This window comes from Botryllus schlosseri, chromosome 1 (genome assembly GCF_051294905.1).
Source record: "Botryllus schlosseri isolate E-star chromosome 1, Bs_hap1, whole genome shotgun sequence".
Classification (NCBI taxonomy): Eukaryota; Metazoa; Chordata; class Ascidiacea; order Stolidobranchia; family Styelidae; genus Botryllus; species Botryllus schlosseri.
In genome coordinates, this window is record NC_137236.1 from 35,876,983 (window position 1) to 35,901,807 (window position 24,825).

General features: G+C 38.9%; 3 protein-coding genes, 1 long non-coding RNA gene, 1 other non-coding gene and 1 pseudogene across 5 annotated transcripts in view; all 6 read right to left on the reverse strand.

Moving 5' to 3' along the window:
- LOC145441659 (uncharacterized) overlaps positions 1-24,825 on the reverse strand; it is a 125,128-nt gene that overhangs the window by 68,478 nt on the left and 31,825 nt on the right. The gene's annotated exons all lie outside the window — the stretch shown is intronic.
- LOC145435661 (kelch repeat and BTB domain-containing protein 12-like) overlaps positions 1-24,825 on the reverse strand; it is an 80,729-nt gene that overhangs the window by 39,707 nt on the left and 16,197 nt on the right. The gene's annotated exons all lie outside the window — the stretch shown is intronic.
- On the reverse strand, positions 2,447-4,123 carry LOC145439271 (kelch-like protein 41b). Its single transcript, XM_080316771.1, has one exon. It carries the CDS (start codon positions 4,073-4,075, stop codon positions 2,447-2,449), a length of 1,629 nt encoding a protein of 542 aa, XP_080172897.1. The 5' UTR covers positions 4,076-4,123.
- Positions 6,323-6,395, reverse strand: Trnat-cgu (transfer RNA threonine (anticodon CGU)). The gene has a single exon. It is a non-coding gene; the product is annotated as a tRNA-Thr (tRNA).
- On the reverse strand, positions 10,641-13,416 carry LOC145448374 (uncharacterized). Its single transcript, XR_013917887.1, has 2 exons — positions 13,302-13,416; positions 10,641-13,125 (listed from the first exon to the last, which is right to left on the reverse strand). It is a non-coding gene; the product is annotated as an uncharacterized LOC145448374 (long non-coding RNA).
- Positions 16,876-18,799, reverse strand: LOC145436016 (kelch-like protein 30; annotated as a pseudogene).

Genomic DNA, 24,825 nt, shown 5'->3' on the forward strand with positions numbered 1-24,825 from the left:
TTTACTCGATTTATAACCGATACAAGTCTGAGGTAGTTTCATTATCCATGGGTGTGTATTCACTATTCACACCCGCGTATCAGCGGTGGTACACGGGTCGAAACTACACACTCTTTTCACTAAGAGTGTGTCGCCGGAGGCGTTAATCGTTTTTATTACATTCGACATCCCCCTATTTTTGTGGAAATGGATTTTCGTCACTCGTTCATATCATTCACGCTAATTATCAACCCACAATCGCGTATTTCAAGAAATGCAGCGAGAGAATTCGCTTTGACATAACATGAGCCGTTCCGATTTCTACATAAATAGTCTGATGTTATTTTCAAGAAAATTGATTTTTTGCTGTTTACCACTAACTTGCAGTTGCTATTTGCACAAGACAGGTGGCAGCTGCACGATAGTTGAGCTATATTCGAACTAAAACTTGGTGGGCTACTGTAGCCTAGTTACCAGCAGACATGGGGTGATTACTTCATGCATGTAATCGATTGCGATTACGATGACTTCTGAATGACGCGATTACGATTACGATTACAGCAAAATCAGGGAGTAGTCGATTACGATTACGATTACATTGGAAAAGTAATCACGATTACTCACCATTACATTTATTTTGCATCTTAGAAGCTATGTTGGAAGATAATATATGGATTGCGCTGAAAAGGCCTAATGTGATAACAAACCCCCTTTAAAAAAGATGCGTCATTTGTTTGTTACGTCATAATGTACCCATTGCCCATTTTCATAGAGGTCGATTTATCGCGCCCAACTATTTGCATTCTTCCCAGGGCCATAACTGCCGCACCCCAAATTTCACAATAGGGTGGAGAGCGACCTCGAAGGGGACTCAAGAAGTATTTCGTAAACCAACATAAGTTATGAGTATTTTCGAGAGATCTAATTAACTTGAAAATCCTCTCTAGATCAATGATTCCCAACCGCGGGTCCGAGAGCTGCATGCGGCTCTCAGCTAGCCTACTTGCGGCCCCCATTGACGTTGGAAAATCCAACAAAAATTATAAAAAAAATCAATCTACGACTAACAAAAAAATTGATATTCAAAAAGTTCACGTGCTTATTGCATTGGAATCTGGGTGAAGACTAATTTCTTTGGTGTCGAGTAGCGATTCTCTACTCAGCAACGATTTCGTTACTCAACTCACGTCAGAAAGTATGCTCACACTCAAATGCGTTTGGACTGGCACTCAAATTTAAGTCTGCCCAAAACCAGGTGGTGTTACAACACGTTTTACAACGCTATCTGACCAGCAAAACAGTGAATTATTTGACTTGATTGTTAAGTTTAACGGCCGCAATGACGGAATGAATGCTTTTTTACCCATGATGAAAATGTTCCTACTGTAGTTAATGTGGCCGCAGACCCGATAGTAATTTACAACTTGAGTTGCTAGACATGCAGTCAGACATAAAAACATGACAATTTGTTTGTGCGTCTCACGAAAGTTTTTCTTTTAGTCTGCTACGTTTGAGCCACTACAATATCTTTGGATTATATAACAAACCTGAGGTCACGAATTAAGAACATACACTTAAGTAATTATAACAAGAAACCAGAGGTCATAATCATAAACAGATGAAACTGTCGTGGCATCAATTTAAGCTTCTACGCTTCGTTCCGAAAACTGTTTTTCGACAAATTTGACACATCGGTTTTCCATTAATATCTGAGAAAGCAACCCCAGTTTTCGCTGTATAATTTCCCGTTCCTTGTTCTTGTTTATGTTCAAACCATTCGCGATGAGTGAAACACTCTTTAAAAATGTACTACACTACAGCGGGAATCTTTTGCAACAAGAGTCCTGATGAATACCGATTTAAAACAACAACACATCAACTCGAGCATATATCAAGAAACTGGCCAAGTGGCCGTGCTATAAGTCGGCAGTTACAGAAAATAAGAAGAATATCAAACTGGTGTAAATGACCATAGTAGTCAACAAACACCACGAATACCCAAAAAACAAACATACAATGAAACTGGAACACAACAAAGAATGAGTAGTCAATTACAATTACAAATACAATTATTATGTAACAATACAGCAGTTCCAGTAGTAATTGCATTCATATTGAAAGACGTCGGGGGCCGCAAAATAACCGTCTGCGGGCCGCGGGTTGAGAACCCCCGCAATAGAGGATCAGTGAAACGTACAAGCAGTGAATGACTCGTTACTCTCGCATGTGACACAGCAGGTGTATCGCACACAATACCCAACACACATGATTCACAAAATTCAGTGATTCAATCGATACCGTTTACTTGATGACTCGGAATTGACTCGTAAATATTGCTCCGAGTCACGAGTCAATTCGCATTTTTGAAGCGCCGAGTCAAGTCGAGTCAAGTCATTTTTGCAAAGTGACTCGAGTCAAGTCAAGTCACATGAAAAAGTCATGACTGGAGTGATCCCAACTCTGCAATCTATATCTTCACAATAGCAGATTTATAAATTTTAAAACATTGATCTACTTTTGGTTGCACTTTAATCCATTTGTCATTTGATATATCATACTTTTCAAAATCATTAGAGGGTTCGAAATCTGAAACTGTAAAAATCCAGTTGTCAACGTGATAAGCAGAAACAAAATCATGACAAGCATTCATAAATGACAACGAAGTCCACTGAGCGGAATTAACATCATAACATTCTGCAGTGTTAACTATCTTTCCATTCCTCCTCCCACCGATCACAAATATCTTTTGGTCAACTGCAACAACACCACTTCCACACACAGGAAATCTCATTGGTTCGAGGTCAACCCACTCGGATGAGGATGGAGTAAATCTGCAGAATGAGGAAACGGCAAAACGATTGTCTCCTACACCTCCGATACAATAGATGGAATCGTTCAATGATACGAGACTTGCATACTTGATTGCAGTAGGTTTGTCTTTCAGTTGAAGCCAATGATTTGCAGAGGAGTGAAATGTTTCCACAGTAGTCGATGTCCCCGGATAACTTCCTCCGATAACGAATATCGACCCCGACAAAGAAACTGAGCGGGGAGTTTGTCCGTGGTCACTAATCATATCTTCCATCTTTTCCCATTTTGAATTTTTCATTTGAAAGTATAGCCGGTGAACTGATTTATCCTCACATAAAACATAAATGTATGAGTCGATCGAAATCGTACTGAAACGTTTCAAATGCTTGAACTTTTCGTCATGGAACTTATCTAGTTCTTCAGTGATTGGATTGAAGGATCGAATACAATCCGTGTAATCATCAAAAAGAAGTAATAATTCATCATCGTCCTTTTCTTCTTTCGTGGTGTCCGGTCTTTTCGCAGCTTTTAGAAGATGCTGATTAATAAATTTATACAACGCCAAGTCGTTGCTGACAATTGGGTGCGTTTCCAACAGATGTTGCAAAAATGCCGAAGAGATTTTGTCGAATTTGATTACGTCAAGACATTCATGCAAATTCAATTTATTCCCCCAATTATGTTCAATCCACTTCAGAGATACGATTAGTTTTTCTTTCTCGCATAATGTAGATTTGCTGGACTTCAAAAGAGTGAGAACTAGGTTTTTCCCAACATTTCCAAATTCAGGTTGGTTTGAGACTTCCATGATATTTTCATGAAAGAATACTTCGCATTTCGCGGCAACAGTATTCAGCCCATACATATCCGCAACATTCCTCGTAGAGAAATAATTCGCTACAGTAATTGATTCTGCCAAAATATCAGCAACTGCATGTTTCACATCTTCCAACTGCATGAGAATTGCGACGTGAAGAAGATCGCTCGTCTTTTCATCCGAAATCTCAAAATTACCCGAATATATGAAATCAATACAGTTTTTCACACATTCCCAATCCACATCTTTGAACACGACTCTTCCTTCGCGACTCTCTTTTGTGTCGTGCTTGAGCATGGCTCTGAAATAACCCGAACCAGCCGACAATACGTTTTTGTGGGTGTGATAGAGATCATCTCCAACTTGAACTATGAAATCACAATGATCATTTTCCAGTTTCATTTGATATAATTCTTGCATCATCTTCACTGCGTGTTTCTCCACATTAGGACGTATAACGTGCACCATGATTAACGGTTATAATTTATATACTTGATATAAGGCTGTCATAAAAAGTATTCACACGTATTCGAAAATCTCATCCAAACATATAAGCTGAATTTCAAGAACCACGATAATCGTGACCAATGTTCCCTCTAATTTTTGACGAGTCTGCGCACACTCACGAACTCACTGCGCAGACCCTTGGACAACAGTGCGTAACGACTAAAAAAAGGTCATCACTTCGGATTTTTTGTGCGCAACTTAGATTTTCTGTGCGCAGAGACCATCTCAGCACTGCGCATTTGCGCACGTGCGCAGCTATGAGGGAACATTGATCGTGACGATGCACTGACTTACAATATCACATGCCTATGATTCATAATAACCATCATTCGATCAAAAGTCCCATCACTCGGTTTTCGGACTATCGTGGAATATTTGTATGGTACTATTACCAGTAACCTGCAATAATGAATACAAAAAATTTTTGAAGGACAAAGTCACCAAGAACAGAGGTCTAGAAACTAACGTATCAACAATCAAAACCATGGAGATACTCATGACCTTGCAGAAAGTTGTGTATTTTCCTCGAAATACCTTACACTGATACATCAATATCATCGTCGTTGTCACTCTCGATTGAAATATGATACTAACGTCACATTATCTGGGGACAGTATACCCATGAACGATGCAATGAACACTGATCACTGCTCAGCTCATCTATCTAGTTCTGCAGTACAGAGGACATGAATCATGCACTAAATAAATAAATCACCGACTGCTATATTTGAGATCAAACAAAGATGTAACTTTTATCAATTATGAGCATGCACCCACTGTTTACATCTAGCAAACATTCAATTCGAAGAGATTAGATTGATTTTTATCATACTAAAATGCTAAAAATCATACGTTTTTATCTGATTCCAAGACCGAGTTACACTATTCATTTCCTAATGGTTTCTAGTACGTATCGATAACACATCCTGATAAAAAATCATAATTCCAAAACACATCATTAAAGTTCACATGTATGACCTAAATTGTGCCATCGAAGCAACAAAAATCCTATCTTAAAAAATAGTGAATAAATTTTAGGTCGTCGCAATGTCTGTCAAACATCAGAATATCAGTGAATAATATATTCATATTTGAAATAAACATAAAGATTTTGGAGTTGACACTATACGAGGGCAATCGTACGTGTCTGAAAATTAAAAAATAATATGTTTTAACAGTACACATTGATTTCAAAAGCGTTCGACAACAAAATATTACTATCGGGTATACGACCGATCAAGTTTCAATGGTTGCTAGGCGGGACTATCGAAACTATCATTTTTAAGATATATTTTATTTTTAATATTTGCTTTATTTCAATAAATTCTGAACGCGAAAGTATCGTCTCTCACCACGCCAGTCGTTTTATTACAATTAGGAATCGATTCAGATTCGAGTAAACTCGAATCGTGTTGCCCAGCCCGTAGCAATATGCTGTCTCGGTACCCCATATTATACCGAATTGATTTGATAACGAGTTCAGCCAGTATTTCCAAAGAGTGACGCGGAGCAGAGGTTTATCTTTGTCAATTATAATCCGTTTAGGAGAGTAATTAGCCTTTATTACAGTTGATACACCTTCAATTCCCACTCTTGGGATGATTCTGGGCTTCGTAATTGTGGTTTACCTAGGGTTACCATATTTTGAGATCCACAAGGAAAGTTGTCAAAAATTCTGAAATCTCTAGTACCGAAAAGGAAAACTGATGAATTTGAGAATTTTTCGACTAATAGTGAAAACAAAGGTCATCATTTTGACTCGACCGCCGAATTACCCGCCTTTACCCAATTTCAGAAGTGCTCACTAAAAAAGTCATCTGTACCTTCTCTACTCTCGAAATACCCTCCGCGTCGTATTTTTCGTTATCTTGCCAACTCTGGCGTTCGCTGCGCCGAAGTCCAGTATTTGATCGCTTTGTAACACTTTTTTCTATAATAAGAGGGCAAATTCCCGAAATGAGGACATTTAGGCGTCGTCCGCGAGCACATTCAATTTGTTTAAAAAAAAGAACAAATCCTCTTAAAAGAGGACATATGGTAAAGGCATTGAATGTTTGTCATATTGTTTTGTAACTATTCGCTCGTACTACTGCAGGTAATACCAAAATCTGCTGGTGCATGACCAACTCTGTCGCGCTGAGATCCGTATATGTAATACAAATTCTAGTTTCTAGTCCTTGCCTTAAACACTCCGCCACCACAACACCGAGCTACCGGTGAGATTCGAACTCACGACTCCTGGGTTACGAGATCAGCGCTCTAACCACTGAGCTACGGCGGCGGACGTCGAACAGAAGTGCGGAGGTGTTTGCGCTTTTATAAAGTACCAGTCGATGAGATCCCCTATAACTATATTCATTTGAAGATCATCTTTAGTAAATCTGAACCTATATGCTACATTCCCCCTACAATAATGATTTTAATATGCCTAATGGTCATTGTAATATTGTACCATTAACCACGCGGCATCTGCAATAACCATATTGTTCATTGTTTGCAAGGCGCAGCGGTGATAACATTAGCGTACACTTTTAGCGACAAGATGTGTATTACCACCTGTATTCTATCCTGAGCGGCTCTGGCGAACAAGGTCTCCTGGTGAAATCTGACATTGTATCAAAATAAAATATATTCAAGAATATATTATAAATATGCCAGGAGATTCGATCTATGGCAACATATTCATGATTGATCTGTTTTCAATGACACCAGGCGTGTTAAGATTAATATCACCGGTAATATATTTTCTAGACATATGCGCGCAGATAGGAAGACACCAGGTGCGAAACACCAAAGAAGGTGTACGATATGCAGTGGGAATTTATTGGCATATTTCGGTTGGCAAAAAATTCGGTTATTGAATTTTGGGTCGGGTTCCCAGGGTATTAGACGTTAAGAAGCAATGTTTTAGGCTGAAATGGATGCTCTCTTGAAAGACTACTTCAGGTCGTTTCGACTGCATCCAATATCTTCATTTTATGGTAATCTTTTTTGTTTTGAAATGTGATGTATATAGTTTAGAATAAACTGAGCTGGCTGACCCCAAATTCGGGATTCACATTTCACCTTAATATACCCTCATATTCCCTCATTCTACCAAAATGAAAGGTCAACACCAGCTGTGCAGACCACATATAAGTCGTTAGCAATCATATCATTTGGAAACCACGAATAAGAGCCAGATGTTGAAATAATAGGAGTATCCGGTATACCTCTGCGTTGTCGATAATAACTTCACCAATATTCTGCAGTATGGTGATGACACTCTGAATTTCAGTCAGTGATTCCCAACCGCGGTTCCGAGAGCCGCATGCGGCTCCCAGCTAGCCTTCTTGTGGCTTCCACTGAAGATTGAAAATGCCACAACAATATTACAAAATCAATTTGCAACAAAAAGATAAAATTCATATTAAGAAATTACCCCTGCTTGGCTTGGAGTCTGGGGTTTATAAATAAGGATGGAGACCAATTCCTGTGCTGCCGTGTAGCGATTCTTTAATCAAAAACTCGCGCCAAAAGCATACTCTCACTCATATGCGCTTGGATCGGAATTCAAATTTGAGTCGGCTCACCACCAGATTTAAGTGCAAATGGTGTTACAAGACATTTTCCAACGGTATCTGACCTTAAAACCAACGGATCATTTGATGCACACAACATGCTTATCAGCAACTTTATTGATGGGTTCAATCGCCGCATTGACGGAATGAATGTTTTCTACCCATAATGAAAAGGTTTTCAAATCTTATTGCAGTTAATGTGGTCACTGCCCTTGGTAATTATAAACTTGAGCTGCTAGACATGTAGTCGGATATCGAGCTCAAGGAATCATTTAAACTGAAGACTTACTTGAATACTTTAGCTAAGTTACTGAGGGAAAGTATCTTAACGTAATCAACCAATGCGCCCAGAAAAACGATTTTCTATTTTGATCAACTTTTATGTTATAGCAAAATGGTCAGAATCGAAAATCAATATGGCAATGGATTGAGCGATGACCAGTTCAGGCAGCTACTGCGTGGTGCATTCTCTGCAACTGCGCATCGATTTGGAACACATCTTGAAGTTCAAAGCCAATGCCAAGCTGGACATTAAATTGATGCGTGCGTAATTGATGCGTTGCTGCGTGCTTTCATGCTTTATAATTTGTGTTATACCTAATGAGTGTATTCGTGCGGCTGTACAGGTAGGCCCACTCTGAAATTTGAAATGCGGCTCAGACACCAAAACAGGTTGGGAACCACCGCTCTAAGCCTAGGCGATATGATTGGTAGCGTACATGATACCGAGATTTAGATCCTACCAGTGTTGGGATCAAGTCACTACCTTCGAGTCACGAGTCATTTCGAGTCATTGCACATTTTGACTCGAGTCAAGTCAAGTCAATCGATTTTCAAAGGTGACTCGAGTCAAGTCAAGTCACTCGATTTTCAGAGGTGACTCGAGTCAAGTCGAGTCAAGTCAAGTCAAGTCACGAGTCAAGTCACAATTCAAGTCAAATTGCCTTTTCGAAGTATGAGGCATGATAACGTCATTGCATTTTGCTAGCTGTCTAAAATACAGATTGAGTGGTGATTGATTTTGAACCGATGAACGAATATAAAGTTAAATATACATGCAAGAAGGCGCTGTATCGCTCACATATACGTAGAACTGCTAAACCTCAGTTTATAGTTATCAGCCAAGATAGAGAATAGATACGAATTGATAAGATGCAATAAATTACGCATTTACAAATCGATATGATCCAATTCGAGCCTGCGCCAATGGTTGAGGACTATATAAACTATATTCGAATTCAGTTTCAATAAAACAAGAAGTTTAGCTAAGGTAAAACAGAACAGAAATTACTTTAATATACTAGTTTACGACAACGTAAGCTGTAAGCTTCGATCACTTCGTTTGCGGTCAATGTATTTGTGAGAGAACAATGGAGGCTCCGTAAAAGGCACGTTTATTAATTGATTGGTCGCTCTCACGGGTTACACCAGCGTTTCGCGAACAATCCGAACATCTGCAAGATGCTTTGATTTTGATCGACACCTATTACTTGATGACTTGAAATTGACTCGTGAATTTTGCTCCGAGTCACGAGTCAATCCCCATTTCTGATAGGCCGAGTCAAGTCAAGTCAAGTCATTTTAGCAAAGTGACTCGAGTCAAGTCAAGTCATACGAAAAAGGTGACTCGAGTCTGACCCGAGTCAAGTCATGACTCGAGTCATCCCAACACTGGATCCTACCCTAAATCTTTTTGTATGGCGACAACTTATTTTTATTGAATACTAAACTACATGCGACCCGCGAAATACCTATATACTCGGGTCGTTACTTAGCTGCAGAGCAAAGTCATATTGTTACTAGACCATTAGACCAGTGTTACTTTATTCTTTGGAAGGCACCGCATAGGCCGCAATCACCATACCATCACATTCACCATTCCTCGAATCCTTTGCAGTTAGAAAATATCATTTACCTATAGCAGACTAGTCATGAACGAAATGGATGAAATGAATCTCTATGAAAGCTAGCTGTTATACTGCTTCCAAATATGTAAATCAAGTCAGGGTGCTGGAAACCCCTTAAAGTCAGTAGTAAAGACGAAAATTGGCATGTTTTAGAACAACAGCAGCGCACTGACAGAAGCGAGGCATTACAATTGAGTTGCTATTCATCTGGACGAAGTTACGTATATACAAGTCGTTCTCAGTTGTAATCCGGTGGAACACTACACTCTAAATTAGAATGCGTGCAGAGGAACGCAAACTTACATGCCAAATCCGTTTTTTTTTTAAACTACCACAGAACGTGCTGGAGCCGATGTGTGCCTGGCTATCCTGTGTTTAGTGGTGGTGTGTTCATGTTGACTGGTGCAGAGCTCAAAATTAATACCAGCCATCCATGAATTTTTACTCAGCTTAGGCTCAAAAAAGATTTTATTGCAACGAAAGATCAATACAGAACATTCATTTGCAGACGAAAATGCGCGAATTTCTAGCTTGCACAATTGAAAAACTTAAGCTTTTCCAAATAGAAATAAGAACTACAGCTACAAAGTTACCATAAATTAGATCCATAATTAGAGCAAAGAAACGTTTCACTAATTGGTGTAGAATTAGAATTATAGCGACACAGTTGTTTTTGCAAATTAGAATCTAATTAGAGAAAAAAAGCATTTCACAAATTGGTGTGGAAATAGAATTATAGCGACACAGTTGCAACCACAAATTACATTTGAATCAGAGCAAAGAATCATTTCACAAATTGGGATAGAATTAGAATCATAGCGACACAGTTGTTATCACAAATTAGATTCTAATTAAAGCAAAAAACATTTCAAAAATTGGAGTAGAATTACAATCCTAGCGACACGGTTGTTTTAACAAATTACTTTCTAATTAGAGCAAAGAAACATTTCACAAATTGGTATGGAATTAGAATTATAGCGACCAGTTGCAGCCACAATTTACATTTGAATCAAAGCAAAGAAGCATTTCAAAAATTGGAGTAGAATTACAATCATAGCAACACAGTTGTTTTCACAAATTAGATTCTAATTAGATCAAAAAAACATTTCTCAAATTGGAGTAGAATTGAATTATAGCGACACAGTTGTTATCACAAATTAGATTCTAATTACCGGAAAAATATTTCCCAAATTGGAGTAGAATTAGAATCATAGCGACACAGTTGTTATCACAAATTAGATTCTAATTAGAGCAAAAAAAACATTTCAAAAATTGGAGTAGAATTAGAATTATGGTAACACAGTTGTTTTCACAAATTAGATTCTAATTAGATCAAAAATACAGTTCCCAAATTGGAGTAGAATTAAAATCATAGCGACACAGTTGTTATCACAAATTACATTCTAATTAGATCAAAAAAACATTTCAAAAATTGGAATAGAATTAGAGTTATGGTAACACAGTCGCTTTCACAAATTAGATTCGAATCAGAGCAAAGTAACATTTGAAAAATTTGAGTAGAATTTCCAAAATTGGAGTAGAATTAGAATTATAGCGACACAGTTGTTATCACAAATTAGATTCGAATCAGAGCAAAGTAACATTTGAAAAATTGGAGTAGAATCAGAATAATTACTGCAGTATATTTTCTGAATTAGACTAGAATCCAATTAGAGTAGAATTAGAAATATAGCTATACGGTAGTTGTTTTCTAAATTAGATTCGATTGAGAGCAAAGAAACATTTCACAAATTAGTGTAGCGTAAGAATTTATAGCTACACAGCTTTTTCCGAATTAGAGTAGAATTAGATTTGTAGCTCGTTTTTTTTCGAAATTAGAGTGGGATCAGAATTATAGTAACAGTTTTTTTCAAATTATAGAGTAGAATTAGAACTATAGCTACACTGTTTTTTTCCAAATTAGAGTGCAATTAGAATTATAGGTTCCGTTGTTTTCACAAATTAGATTCGAATGAGAGAGACAAAGCACTTAAAGTAGAGTTATAATTATAGCTAATTTTTTTCAAAATTAGAGTATAATCAGAATTTTAGCGACACATTTTTTTTCACTCTAATTAGACAACTAGACTAGTACTAGAATTGTATAGTTGTCCAAGTCAGCAAACGAAATCAAAATCATTACTGGGATTTCTGGAATCTGCTCATAAAACAGAGAAGCTTGTTGGATTGAAACCCAAATTTTTGTCTCCCATCAGAACATACTGTAAAATTGACAGTATCTGGAAAACTTTTGGATATGCGGGGTCACAAACATAATAACACGCGAGAAGATCCAGCACCATCTCGAATGGTTTTGCTTTATTGTGAGACGATCCCTTTATGCGGATGCCATTCGCCACGATCCATGACTGCAAGTCACCATTTTCATGGTGCGCTAGTACGAGATGTCGAGGACTCAGCTTTGTGGCCGTTAATTGGACTGAATGGGCCTGGAATTGAAAGAAATATGTTAAGTAAAATTATATTGCCAATAATCCATGTGTGAATCGAAAGCACAAGATTTAGATTATGTAGAATTGCCTTTATGGGACTTCTGCATAATGCATATTGAATAAAAATAGAGCTGAATAGGTCAATATAGGTTTTTGGTTTAACTCACGGAAACAAGTGATGGCAAATTCTGTCGTCACGACATGCTGTCTAGTCGTTGACATGTATGGGTTTTTCCACATAATCATAAGTTTACTAACCTTTAATGATCCATTCAGATTTGATCAGTATACCATCATACAGGTTCCTTTTGGAACGGCACAAGTATTATGTTCACATTCACTGATTCTATGCACTATATCCATGGTAGCCATCCTCATGGACTCGAAGTCAGGAAAACCAAAAATTACATTAGCAGCAGAAATGATTTTCCGTGGCGTGGGACGAAAACAAATTTACACCAGCTCATTCTAACTTAGATTTATAGCCTTATCAAAAATAATGATGTAATTGAAAAGCATTTAATAATCATTTATTTTTGGAGGCCTTCTTTCAGTTCGAGTGTTTATTGCACCGTCATACCGTAAACAGCGTCAATCAAAACATAGGCCTACCATATTTTCAGCACCCAAAAACAAAATGTGGCACACGTCTGAGCTCAACAGACCCCGAATTAGAACACATGTTTGTGGCGCAACTTGGAAATTAACAGACCCCCGAATTAGAACTAACTCAACATGCGCGCATGTTAAGCCATAAAATTTTCAAACAACTAGCTGTACTTTTGTGACGGTCTGTTAAGTTCAAACTTGTGCCAGATAGTGGCATGCAAAACGTCCAAGGTGTTACGGAAAACGCCGAACAATGTTTGCCGAAAAATCAGGACAAGAGTCGAAATCAGTACAAATCTGACAAATCAGGACGTTATGGTACATCTATGTTCATTGTTCACACAGTTCCAGGTTAATCAAGCAGCAAATCCTACATCTCACCTGATAAAGCGTTATCGCCCTCAAATCCTGTTGTGATTCTCAATTTCAGTTACTGCATTTCGTAACTCCCTCTGGAGCATAACCGCAGCGGCTTGTTTTCCCTACAAATAAATATAAAGTAGAAGATTTGGTTGAAGGACATTCCACTTATTGCATTCCCGTTGATATGAAGGCAAGAGTTCTGACACAACAATATTTAATATATAAAATTGCAACAAAAATAAACAGGATTATCCCAATTAATAAATTCATTCTAGAATAGTTAAATAATACTAACCTCTTCATCTGTCTCTAGCTCTACTCCAAATATTTCGTCAGGAGTAGCAAGTATTTCCTTCGACACTCCTCGGAACGAACATATGAAACCCCGCTCTGATCTATTACAAAGGCAAAGTGTTACTATAAAAGCAGCTATGTAGTGAGCTAAGCATGCACATTAGGGTTGTTCAAAAAAAACTTTTTTTTCCAAATCTCACTCGTCTAGTGACTAAATCGTCAGGTTGTCCAAGAAAACGATGCACACGAAATTTGACTCAATTCCAACCAGTAACGGCCGTGCAATCTTGAATTGAAATTTTTAAATTATTATTAAAAATAAAAAAATAAAAATTCTCAAATTTTTCTGTCAACCCCATGAAATTGTTGAGCTGTCTTCAAAGACGATGCAAAGGAAATTTGAGTCAATTCCGACTTGTACAAGCGAAGTTATTCGAGTTTTTCGTTGATAATTCTCGGATTATCCTTGATCTGCAGATTATCAACGAAAAACTCAAATAGTTCCGCTTCTACTGGTCGGAATTGACTCAAATTTCCTTTGCATCGTCTTTGAAGACAGCTCAACAATTTCATGGGGTTGACAGAAAAATTTGAGAATTTTTATTTTTTTATTTTTGATAATAATTTAAAAATTTCAATTCAAGATTGCACGGCCGTTACTGGCTGGAATTAAGTCAAATTTGGTGTGCATCGTTTTCTTGGACAACCTGACGATTTAGTCACTAGGCGAGTGAGATTTGGAAAAAAAAGTTTTTTTTGAACAACCCTAATGCACATTGCACACACACTTCTATGTGTTATATAGAGGGAACTTGATATGAATATAATAAGATTCATTTCACTGGATAATATTAACAATAATTATTATAATAGGTTCATGAATGAAATATCATGTTTTCAACCAATGAAAATGTCATGTAATTGGAAAAACAAGTGAGTCAACTCCAAAGCAAGATATATATAACTTGGTCAAGAATTCTAGTTGTAAACCCATATTGCATCAAGTTAGAGGATTAACTGACATTCTGAAACTCAGTTTCGATGTTACTGCAAGTTGATCTAAAAGGCAATCTACCAATATTTCTCACACTGCTGCTTGCTGTAAGAACCCTCTTGACAACATACCGGTAATCATAACATATCGCATGTTGATATTCTTGAACGAATTACCTTCAATTATTAAAGCAATGTGTTCTCTCGTAATGCCGTACGCAATCAACATTTTCTTCATTCCTTCCGCTATGATGAGATTAGCGACACGTTCATCCACATCCACAAAGTCACTGTACTGCGAGCTGCGACCTGTCGCTCCATTTAAATTTGACCCTTTGACCGTGACTGAGTTCCCGCCGTTACCGAGAGATGTGAAGCGTGAATGAGAGAGAGAGAGAGAGAGAGGGATAGCAATAGAGAAATACAGAGATGTTAATTCAGTCAACAGTCAAAAGCAGAATGCACTGATAATAGCCAGGTAACACCAACGATTACTAAACAAAGTACTTCAAAATTACATGGTGATGACAATGATTGATTGATTGATTGATTTCTTCATTGCTATACTGCTGATATATCAATGATCAATAATGAGGAAACGCAATATAATGGAAGTCATAGTCAAGTCAGACAATCATGTGGTTGTAACAATGATATATATAATTGGGTTGAAATGATCAATTTCTTCTGCCAGTTTGGTAGGTAAATAAAATGAGAAGAGAAACGTTCACAAAATCTAGTAAATGCAAGAAAGCGACACACTAAAATAATGGAGCGACATTGATGAAACAGCAGTCCACTTCATGGCTCCTGAGCAACGTGCCCTTTTAGGTACGCATGTGTGCAATTGATTTGAGCTGACACGGTCTCTGCTCACATAAATTATAAGTTGCGCACAAAAAATCCGAAGAGATGACCTTTTTTTTAGTGGTTACGCACTGTTGTCCATGGGACCGCGCAGTGAATAGGTGAGCGCTTGCTGCAGACTCGTCAAAATTAGAGGTAACATTGCTTCTGAGCTATATGTAAACGGGGCTAAAAGCACGCATTACTTACACGAGAGTCGTTATTACCGTTCAACATCTATTATAGAAATGCTGCATCATTTGAGAATCTATATCTTGCAGCTTAATTCCTCCCCTGCAAATAACCCAGCGGGAGCAAACGGACCCCAGGGTCATTGGGTTTACCGATGACGTCATGATCGGCACACGAGTGTACCGTAACTTACCCTGGATGATCTGGTCATTTACCAGTGACATTACGATTACATTTCAGCAGCGTTTCCAGCGTCGACCTCACAATCCCTCTCAATCTTACTGATCTCACAACTCGTGCGGCGACTTACCGGACTATTAAAATGTATACGTAAACTCTTTCATAGTGATCAAAGCCGGCGGTAGATGATAAGATGAGAGCAGAAGCACATATTTCGTAACTTTATCTGATGAAGTGTGGACTTGCACATATTATGACACCACTTCGGCGAAAGATTTGGGTCGACTTTATGTGTTTGTCCCATATTGCATCTTTGAATGCACAATTTTGTGTCGAAATCGATGCTTTCGATTTAGAGTGTAGGGTTTCTCTGAGCTAATATCAAGGGATCTCTGGAGGTAAAGAAACATACCTCACTCGCACATATGACATGCGATGATACGGCCGTCTTGGCCATCATATTGGTTGCAGGTAAATAGGCATGACCAGTAGGCCTAGTCGATTTGTCACTTTTGTGATGGTACGCCGTGTGCAGTGGCGTATAGGCAGGAGAGGTGGGGTTTCGACATAGTAACCCAGTCCTTCTGAAAAGCCAATTCCATCTCCGAAATTTATAAGCTCACTGGTAAATAAGCAATGTGTATTCATGCTATTGCGTTTTGACCGCATTTCAAAACTGGTATCTTAACTGAACAGTAAAAGTGGCACTGATTCGTAATAGATATTCCTTATGATGCTGTCGTTTTATGTGAAAATTAAAATTTATTGACTTTGTTCTTTTGGGAATCTGTTGATACCGTTAATTTCTCACGCCAGCATTATAAATCAACGTATTAGATGTGTATTGTGATTATGTTTGTCATTTTACCTCAACGAAAATTTGGGGTTACGCGAAGGCTTGCAGATTGATGTAGGTATATTCCCGGGGTTATCAAATGAGAACGAACACAACTTTATATATAATGTCAATACAACTTGCAAATCAAGTTTGATTTGATATTCATGTAAAGTTGGATGGTGAGACAAAATATCATTATTTGAATTAGGCGTGGTAGGGAAGTGTTTGGTAACCAATCAACTATAGTACAAGAAACGGAAAACGAATTTGTCAAAATATAGTAATGATTATGCCAACAAAAATGTACAATTTTCACCGCAAATATGACAGGCAATGTTCCCTCTAAGCTGCGCACGTGCGCAAATGCGCAGTGCTTTCACGGTCTCTGCGCACAGAAAATCCAAGTTGCGCGGAAAAAATCTGAAGTGATGACCTTTTTTATAGTCGTTACGCACTGATTTCCTGGGGTCTGCGCAGTGAGTTGGCGAGTTTGCGCAGACTTGTAAAAAATTAGAGGGAACATTGATGATAGGTACAATTCGAAGTAGCGCAGCGTGTGTGAGCGAAGGAATTTGTAATCGTATCGTAGATATGTACAATCTATATCTTCACAATAGCAGATTTGTAAATTTCAAAACATTGCTCTGAATTTGGTTTCACTCTAATCCATTTGTCATTTGATATATCGTACTTTTCAAAAACATTGGAGGTTTCGAAATCTGATACTGTAAAAATCCAGTTGTCAATGTGATAAGCAGAAACATAATCATGTCCAGCATTCATAGAAGACAATGAAGTCCACTGAGCGGAAGGAACATCATAACATTCTACATTGTGTAATTTTTCCCCTCTCCTCTTTCCACCGATCACAAATATCTTTGCGTTTACTGCAACAACACCACTCTTGCACAGGGGAAATCTCATTGGTTGGAGGTCAACCCACTCTGAGGAGGATGGAGTGAATCTGCAGAATGAAGAAACGGTGGTACCATCTTTTTCTCTACCTCCGATACAATAGATGGAATTGTGCAATGATACAAGACTTGCATATTTAATTGCTGTAGGTTTGTCTTTCAGTTGAACCCATCGATTTGCGGAGGAATGAAATGTCTCCACAGCCCGCGATGTATTCGGCGAACTTCCTCCGATGACGAATATAGACCCTGACAAGGAGACTGAGCGGGGATATTCACCGTGGTCGCTAATCATATCATTCATAGTTTCCCATTTTGAATTTCTGATCTGAAAGTTTAGTCGGTGGACTGATTTATCCTGACATAGAACATAAATGTATAAGTCGTTAGCAACGGTACCGAAACGTTTCAAATGCTTGAACTTTTCATCATGGAACTTCTCTAGTTCCTCAATTATTGTATTGAAGGATCGGATACAATCCGCGTCATCATCAAAAAGAATTATTGATTCATGTTTGTCAATTTCTTCCTCCGTTTTTTTCCGGTCTCCTCGCAGCTTTCAGAAGATGCTGATTGATGAATTTGTATAACGCCAAGTCGTTGCTGATAATTGAATCAGTTTCCAACAGATGCTGCAAAAATGCCGCGGAGATTTCATCGAATTTTATTACTTCAAGACATTCATGAAAATTCAATTTCTTATTCTGATTATACTCAATCCACTTTAGAGAAAGGATTAGCTTATTTTTGTCGCATATTTTGGAGGTCCTGGACTTCAAAATTGCGAGAATGTGGTTTTTCCCAACATTTCCAAATTCAGGTTGGTTTGAGATTTCCATGATATTTTCATGAAAGAATACTTCGCATTTCGCGGAAACAGTGTTCAGCCCATACATATCCGCAACAGTCCTCGTAGAGAAATAATTGTCTACAGTAATTGATTCCTCTAAAATATCAGAAACTGCATGTTTCACATCTTCCAACTGCATAAGAATTGCGACGTGAAGAAGATCGGTTATATTTTCATCATAAATCTCAAATTTACCCGAATATATAAAATCAATACAGTTTTTGACACATTCCGAATCCACATCTTTGAAAACGACTCTTCCTTCACGACTTTCTTTCGTGTCGTGTTTCAACATGGCCTTGAAATAATCCGAACCAGCCGACAATACATTTTTGTGGGTGCGATAGACATCATCTCCGACTTGAACTATGAAATCACAATGATTATTTTCCAGTTTCATTTGATGCAATTCTTCCATCATCTTCACTGCATGTTTCTCTACACTAGGACATATCACGTGCACCATGATTAACGGTTATAAATTATATACTTGATGTAGGGCTGTCATAACAAGTTATCACAGGTAATATAAAATGACGCCCAAGCATATAAGCCAGGGGTGTCAAACTTAAATTGCGTCGCGGGCCGGATTCAAGCCTTGAAATCGTTCGCTGGCCGGATCAGTCAACTGATTCCAAAATAATACCTCATGTCATTGCTTCGCACTCGAATATTATAATACATCAAGTATAGGCCTATAAAGATACTACACGTAGGGTTACATTTAAAACAAAAATCAGTTAAAAACAAACATGTTTAAAACGTGTTTTTATTGTCATTTATTGTTTTGTTTTTAAGCCATGACAGTAGTTAGTATGATCGCTCGTGGTATTCAATTGTTTCTTATGGGCCTGCTCGACCGGTGCCGCGAAACTCGTGTTGAACCGGTGACCCTTTTGACCCCCATCCCCCCTTTCGCTCGACCGGTGCCTGGGTTAGTATAGGCATCTCTCGCACGGTAACCCTTTTCGGTATAGGGATAGCTCAACCAGTACCTCGAAACTCGTGTTGAACCAGTGACCCTTTTGACGCCGCTTTCGCTTAACCGGTGCCTGGGCTACTGTAGGCATCTCGAATTGGGATCGCTCAACCGGTGCCGCGTATTTACAGACCCCGTATCGCTCAACCGGTGCCATTGTTTCTGGCCGAGCTCGTGACCTGCCTGTCATGTATTCTTACGCGATCTCTGGTGATTCGCCATGTGTTCTTATGGTTGCGTTGGCATGTCGTACTTTCGGGTATAGGCATCTCTCCACCGGTGTTGAATATGTATCAGGTATGGTAAATAGTCACGTGATTGGTCCTTAGTTAATGTGTATATTCCAAATTATTATATATGACCGATTCCAGGTAATCCTAACGTTAACGTTGAATGCGACTTCAATATATCGTTATTCTTGTGGACGCGGCGACATGGTAACGTAGCTGATATATACCTGGCATTATGATAGCGTTACGGTATAGGGATCGGTCACACGGTTCTACATGAATACGTCATAGTTTAATCGTGACAAATGGCCGATCGACTCAAGTCTTTTCTCGCTGTCTATTCATTCGTATGTAACCTGAATAGTACACCGAGATTCACCCTGGATTATTCACACCTTCCATACCACTGTTCCGCACCTACAGAATAGTCTGCTGTTCACAGTCGCGAAAAGAATCACAAGTCAGACATAGCGACCGCTCGTGACTTTCTGTTACATACACACCGATCGCTCACAATGTAATATTTTGGTAATCAGTATGTCGCAGAACTGGATTTCACTGGTAAGATTTAATAAGTAAAGAATAACAGAGCCGTCGCAGACGGTGCTTCGAATACCGACAAATTCTCACTTATTTCTGATCCAACCCTAATCCTTTGCGAAGTTGACGCTTATTCAAAAATGTGTGAAATAATCGGAGAACCCTACGTCGCTGACAGGACAATGCATCAGACAAAGCGAGCCAGTTATAGCACGTTGTTGGAATCCATTCAGTAAACCCATAAAACCGCGCATTATACACCTACAGCTCATCTGCTGAGTTCTGCAATACGAGGGACGACATGAATCGCGCATGTAATAAGTTAATCATTGATTGATATATTTAAGATCGAACAATGCTGTCACCTTTAGCAAACAGTCAATGTATGCTGCGTAGAAGAGTAATTTACAGAGACTAGATTGACTTTCATTGTGTTAAAACGCTAAAAATCATACAAATGTAACGTGCTTCAAAAACGAGCTGCACTTTTCATTTTTTCAATTCGCATTGTACCAATGGTAACAATAACAAACTATGATGTATACGGGCATACGGTACTATAGTAGCTGCACAATTTGTAAATAAACAGTTACACACACGGAAAGAACACGCAGTAATGAGAATTTTGTAGGTTTTAAAGGAAATATTTTTCTCTACATAAAATAGGTTTGTTCAACTGAATAATAGTAGAATCCACCACTTTTACATGAAACAAAGACCTACCACGCGCAATGACAATGAACATATTGTCATCATAGTGCTGTGCACAGGCGAGGTTTTCACTCAAATGCTGACCAATTGACGGAGGATATGCTTGGTAATCGTCATAGCAGTCTGTTTTGGCAGCCAATTTGCACTGACGTGCGAGCTCCGTGCGATCATTTGCGCATGTTTTTGATCGACCCAATTTTGAGATATATTGCTTAATACGCTTAATCAATATTTGAGATGTACGTCCTTCCCTCAAATTTGTACAAGTCTCCACGTCCGTCGGGATCGCAGCGGCCGCGTATGTACGGTTTACCGAAAACACATAAAGATAACGTAGTTCTTCGCCCCATATTGTCTATGTCTGGATCGGCACAACATAATTTAGCTAAATGGCTTAACACCGTCATTGAACCAGTTCGATCCTTGCATACGCACCATCATGGCCGTAATAGCACGTCGTCAGCCCCCCCCCAAAAAACGTTGGTCTTGGGCCCCCATAGGGTGATAAACCGAACTTCTGTGTGGCTTCCTCCCCCCAGACCCCCCTTGGCTACACGCTGTTTACCGCTACTCATCATCTCTGTTAAGCGTCCGTTGAGTGGGTGAGCTCATCTCGTGTAGACGCGCAGAGCGCGAAAATTTTCAAAATCACTAACGAATCGGGCAATATGATCGGAAATTGAATATATATTGATATCAATTTATATCCTCCCTCTGGCCACGTAATCAGATTTACCGGTAGAGCTGAGTGTGGTGTGTTTGAAAGGGTAGGAATCCTCAATAATAATTAAAGATCTTCGGGCGTATACCCGTTTGCAGGAACGAAACAGCACTTGGCCAGGTCCCCCGATAAAACTTGGGTCTTGGGCTCCAATAGGACGATAAACCAACCCCCCTCACGTTGTTCAATTTTGTCACGAAATAAGGGCCACAGTCTAGTGAGCCAGCGCAAAGCGCGATAATTTTCGATAATTCATGATAATTTCGGGAATTGCATATATATATTGCTATTAATTTCTTGTCTTTTATGCTTACGTTATCAGATTTACCGGTAGAGCTGAATGAGGTTGCTTGGAGACTGTAGGGCCCGTAAATTAAATTAAACATATTCGGGCGGGCGGACCCGTTGGTATGTAAGTAAGTCAACTGCGAATGGGATGCATATAGCTGCTCACATTGAATTTAGTATTGAACCCAGTTATAAAGATTAACATGAATGTATTCCAAACAAAACAACTCATATTAAATAACGTTCATGTAAGGTTGTAGACCACAACACTAGATAGTATCATCCTTCATGATACGATGAAGAAATATTTTGACGATTTAATTTTGTAGCTCTCAAATACAAGTGTATTTAGTTATTCGTTTCGCGCACAAAGCACATTTTATGTGCAAGGGGCTTTCAATTTTAAAAGTGATATCGAGTGCTGTCTCCTTCTTCTATTTACACACGCAGCGCGCTGCAGGATATACTACTCAGTTCGAAACACATTGCTGAAAATAACCGTAGCAAGTGTGACGGTAGTGTTTAAACGGGAAATTGGCGAACTAAAAGTGGGTTAAATATAATTTACATGAATTATATTGACCCACTACATTTATGAAACATATGTAGCACACGTCGCCGAGTAGCGCAATTAAAAATTTCCAGATTTGACATGTTTTCTGGAATGTTAATTTGCTCTGAATACTCATTAAAGATATGTCATACTCTACTACTTCATCATCTACTGCGACGTCATTCAGCGCCCCCCATAACGCCCCCTGAGCCCAGCGACCCCATATCGGCCCCTGAGCGTATCCGCCCCCTTCAAAATCACCAGCGCCCCTTGGGGGCGCTGAGGGGAAGGTTAAGAACCACTGCCTAGCAAATATGATGTTTGGTAATGCTAACGAGTTTGATGCACATTATTTATTGCTGCGTGTTGACAAGTATGTAAACTGCCTAAATGCCGCTGACCGATTAACGATTCGAAAATTTATGCTCTGCAAATACATATAAAGTCATCACGGCTCAGCAGATTCTAAAACAAATGTATACAAACTGTTCCTTCGGATTATTCCTAGCGGTGGCGCTCTTTAAATCGGTAACATGTTGATCACGTTTATCATGCCGATTTGATGACTTTGGTGAAGTTTCATCGATTGTCTTGGCACATAATGATGATGCTATCAGATTGTCATGGGAGAATTTATTCGCCGTGGGGCGTAAATTCTTCAGCTACATGCAATTGTCAAGTCGTGGATGATCTAATTGTAAAACTGGACTCTAGCTCAAAGGTTCGTAAACTATTCAATGGAATTCAGAAAACGGTCTCTTACCGATTTTCATGTCCGAACTTTCTTTATGTTCATGCATGTTCCTTTTTTTTTTTGCGGAAAGTGCGTTCAAATGTCATTTGAAATCTCTTATTTTCATGCAACTTCTTCACATGACTTCTTCAATGACTTCTTTACCTCGGAATCAAAAGCGCACAAGTACAACACACGCGCGTCCACGTCGTCCAAATATCATATGATCGACCGAAAAGATCATCGCTCTAACAAATATGCCGGACCTGATGTGTGGAACAGTATCCCGCCGGCCATCCGACAGTCGACGAGCATGTCCACATTCAAGTCGAAATACAAGCAATTACTACTAAATAAATACAGTCCATCCTCAAGATTACCGGACCACGACTGACCTATCGATCTCGCTTCCCATGACATGCCGCCTTATTTATTGTCGCTTTCTTTTTCTATACTATCTTCTTTACTTTCATTCAGTGTCCATGCCTCCTCTTTACATCGCCTAGGCCAAGGTGGGTGTCAGATTCCATAGACTACTCCTTGTCGCTTCGACATCTTCCTGTCTTTTCATTGTATCGCATTTTTTGTGGTGTATTGAACTGATAAAATTGCTAATAAACCAATTATGATGATGATGATGATGATGACATGTTCTACAAGTTCTGTTGTGCAAAAATAGCAGTTCGCGAGACTACTCTGTTGGAAGCGACGGGATCTCAGCTGAATCTCTCCAAAGCGAGCAGACATCGTGTCAAATCTATCACAATGAAGCCTCTCTGGTGGAGAATTTATCTTATTCTAAAGTCGACATTTTTTAGATAGCGACGACACATTCCATCGTCGTCGATTTAAGTCAAAGAGATCGTTGTGAGCATGCCTTATTTCAAGTGAACAGCTTTCCGAGCGAGAGCTCAAGATAGCGTAGTGGTATAATCAACAGCTTCGACACAAATGGGTTGAGTGTTCGAATCCGGTAGGTTCCGCGCGATTTAGCACCACAAGAAAACTCGAAAATCAAAGATACCACAATTAATGCTCTAAATTCAAAGAATTTAGTTTAATGCAGGGGTGTCAAACATACGGCCCGCGGGCCGCTTTCGGACCGCCAGGCGATTTCATCCGGCCCGCGAAGCAATTCTAAGTAGATTGAACAATTAATATATTATCCAGCAGTATTCGACTATTTATGAATATGATTCTATGATCTCTGATTATATCATTCGACTATCTATGGTCGCGCTTCTGTCTCATATCTGACACAATATGTCCCGAACTTACGAGATACCCGTACTGCGATTTAATAAAATAAACCATATTCCGACGTCCTCATTTACAGTTAAATATCTTGTATTTCTTTTAACGCATGCGCAGGGCCAGATAACAACTAATGCAAAGGGAGCATGGAAATATGCCAACTTATATTGAGTTTAGCGCCACTGTTCCGTCATTCTTAACTGTATTCAACAAGACAATCATCGTATTTTGCCAATTCCATTGTTCGCGAATAAAGGGGTTGCGACTTTTTCGAATACAACCCCTATAACCCGCGTTATGCTTGACAATAAATTATAATAATATTAATAACAGTAGTGACTTCATTTAATGATCACCTTTATGAGATCTAAACCTATGCTACAGTTCGCTTCCAATGCTAATTTCGGTATGCAATAGCAGGGGGTTACCGTATTTTAGTAATCCGAAAAGAGGTCATTTTTGGTTAAAAAACACCCTAGGTAAAATTTTATTGATATTCACTAATATTTAGAGGTGGCTCAATGGATCTGAAATTCTACCCATAATAGGTATAGAACGCATGAACCTTTATAGTTGCTATTGGATCGACGCTTGAAATCCTGGATTATCTCGTCTGGGTATTACCTGATCACTGGCGGGGGTGCCATGATGACCAATATCATTTTATTTAGCCATGTAGGCCTAAGCTTTGCCTGAGGATGTT

Coding starts and splice junctions, on each gene's coding strand:
- LOC145439271 (XM_080316771.1), bottom strand. CDS start 4,075: ATGGTGCACGTTATACGTCCTAATGTGGAGAAACACGCAGTGAAGATG.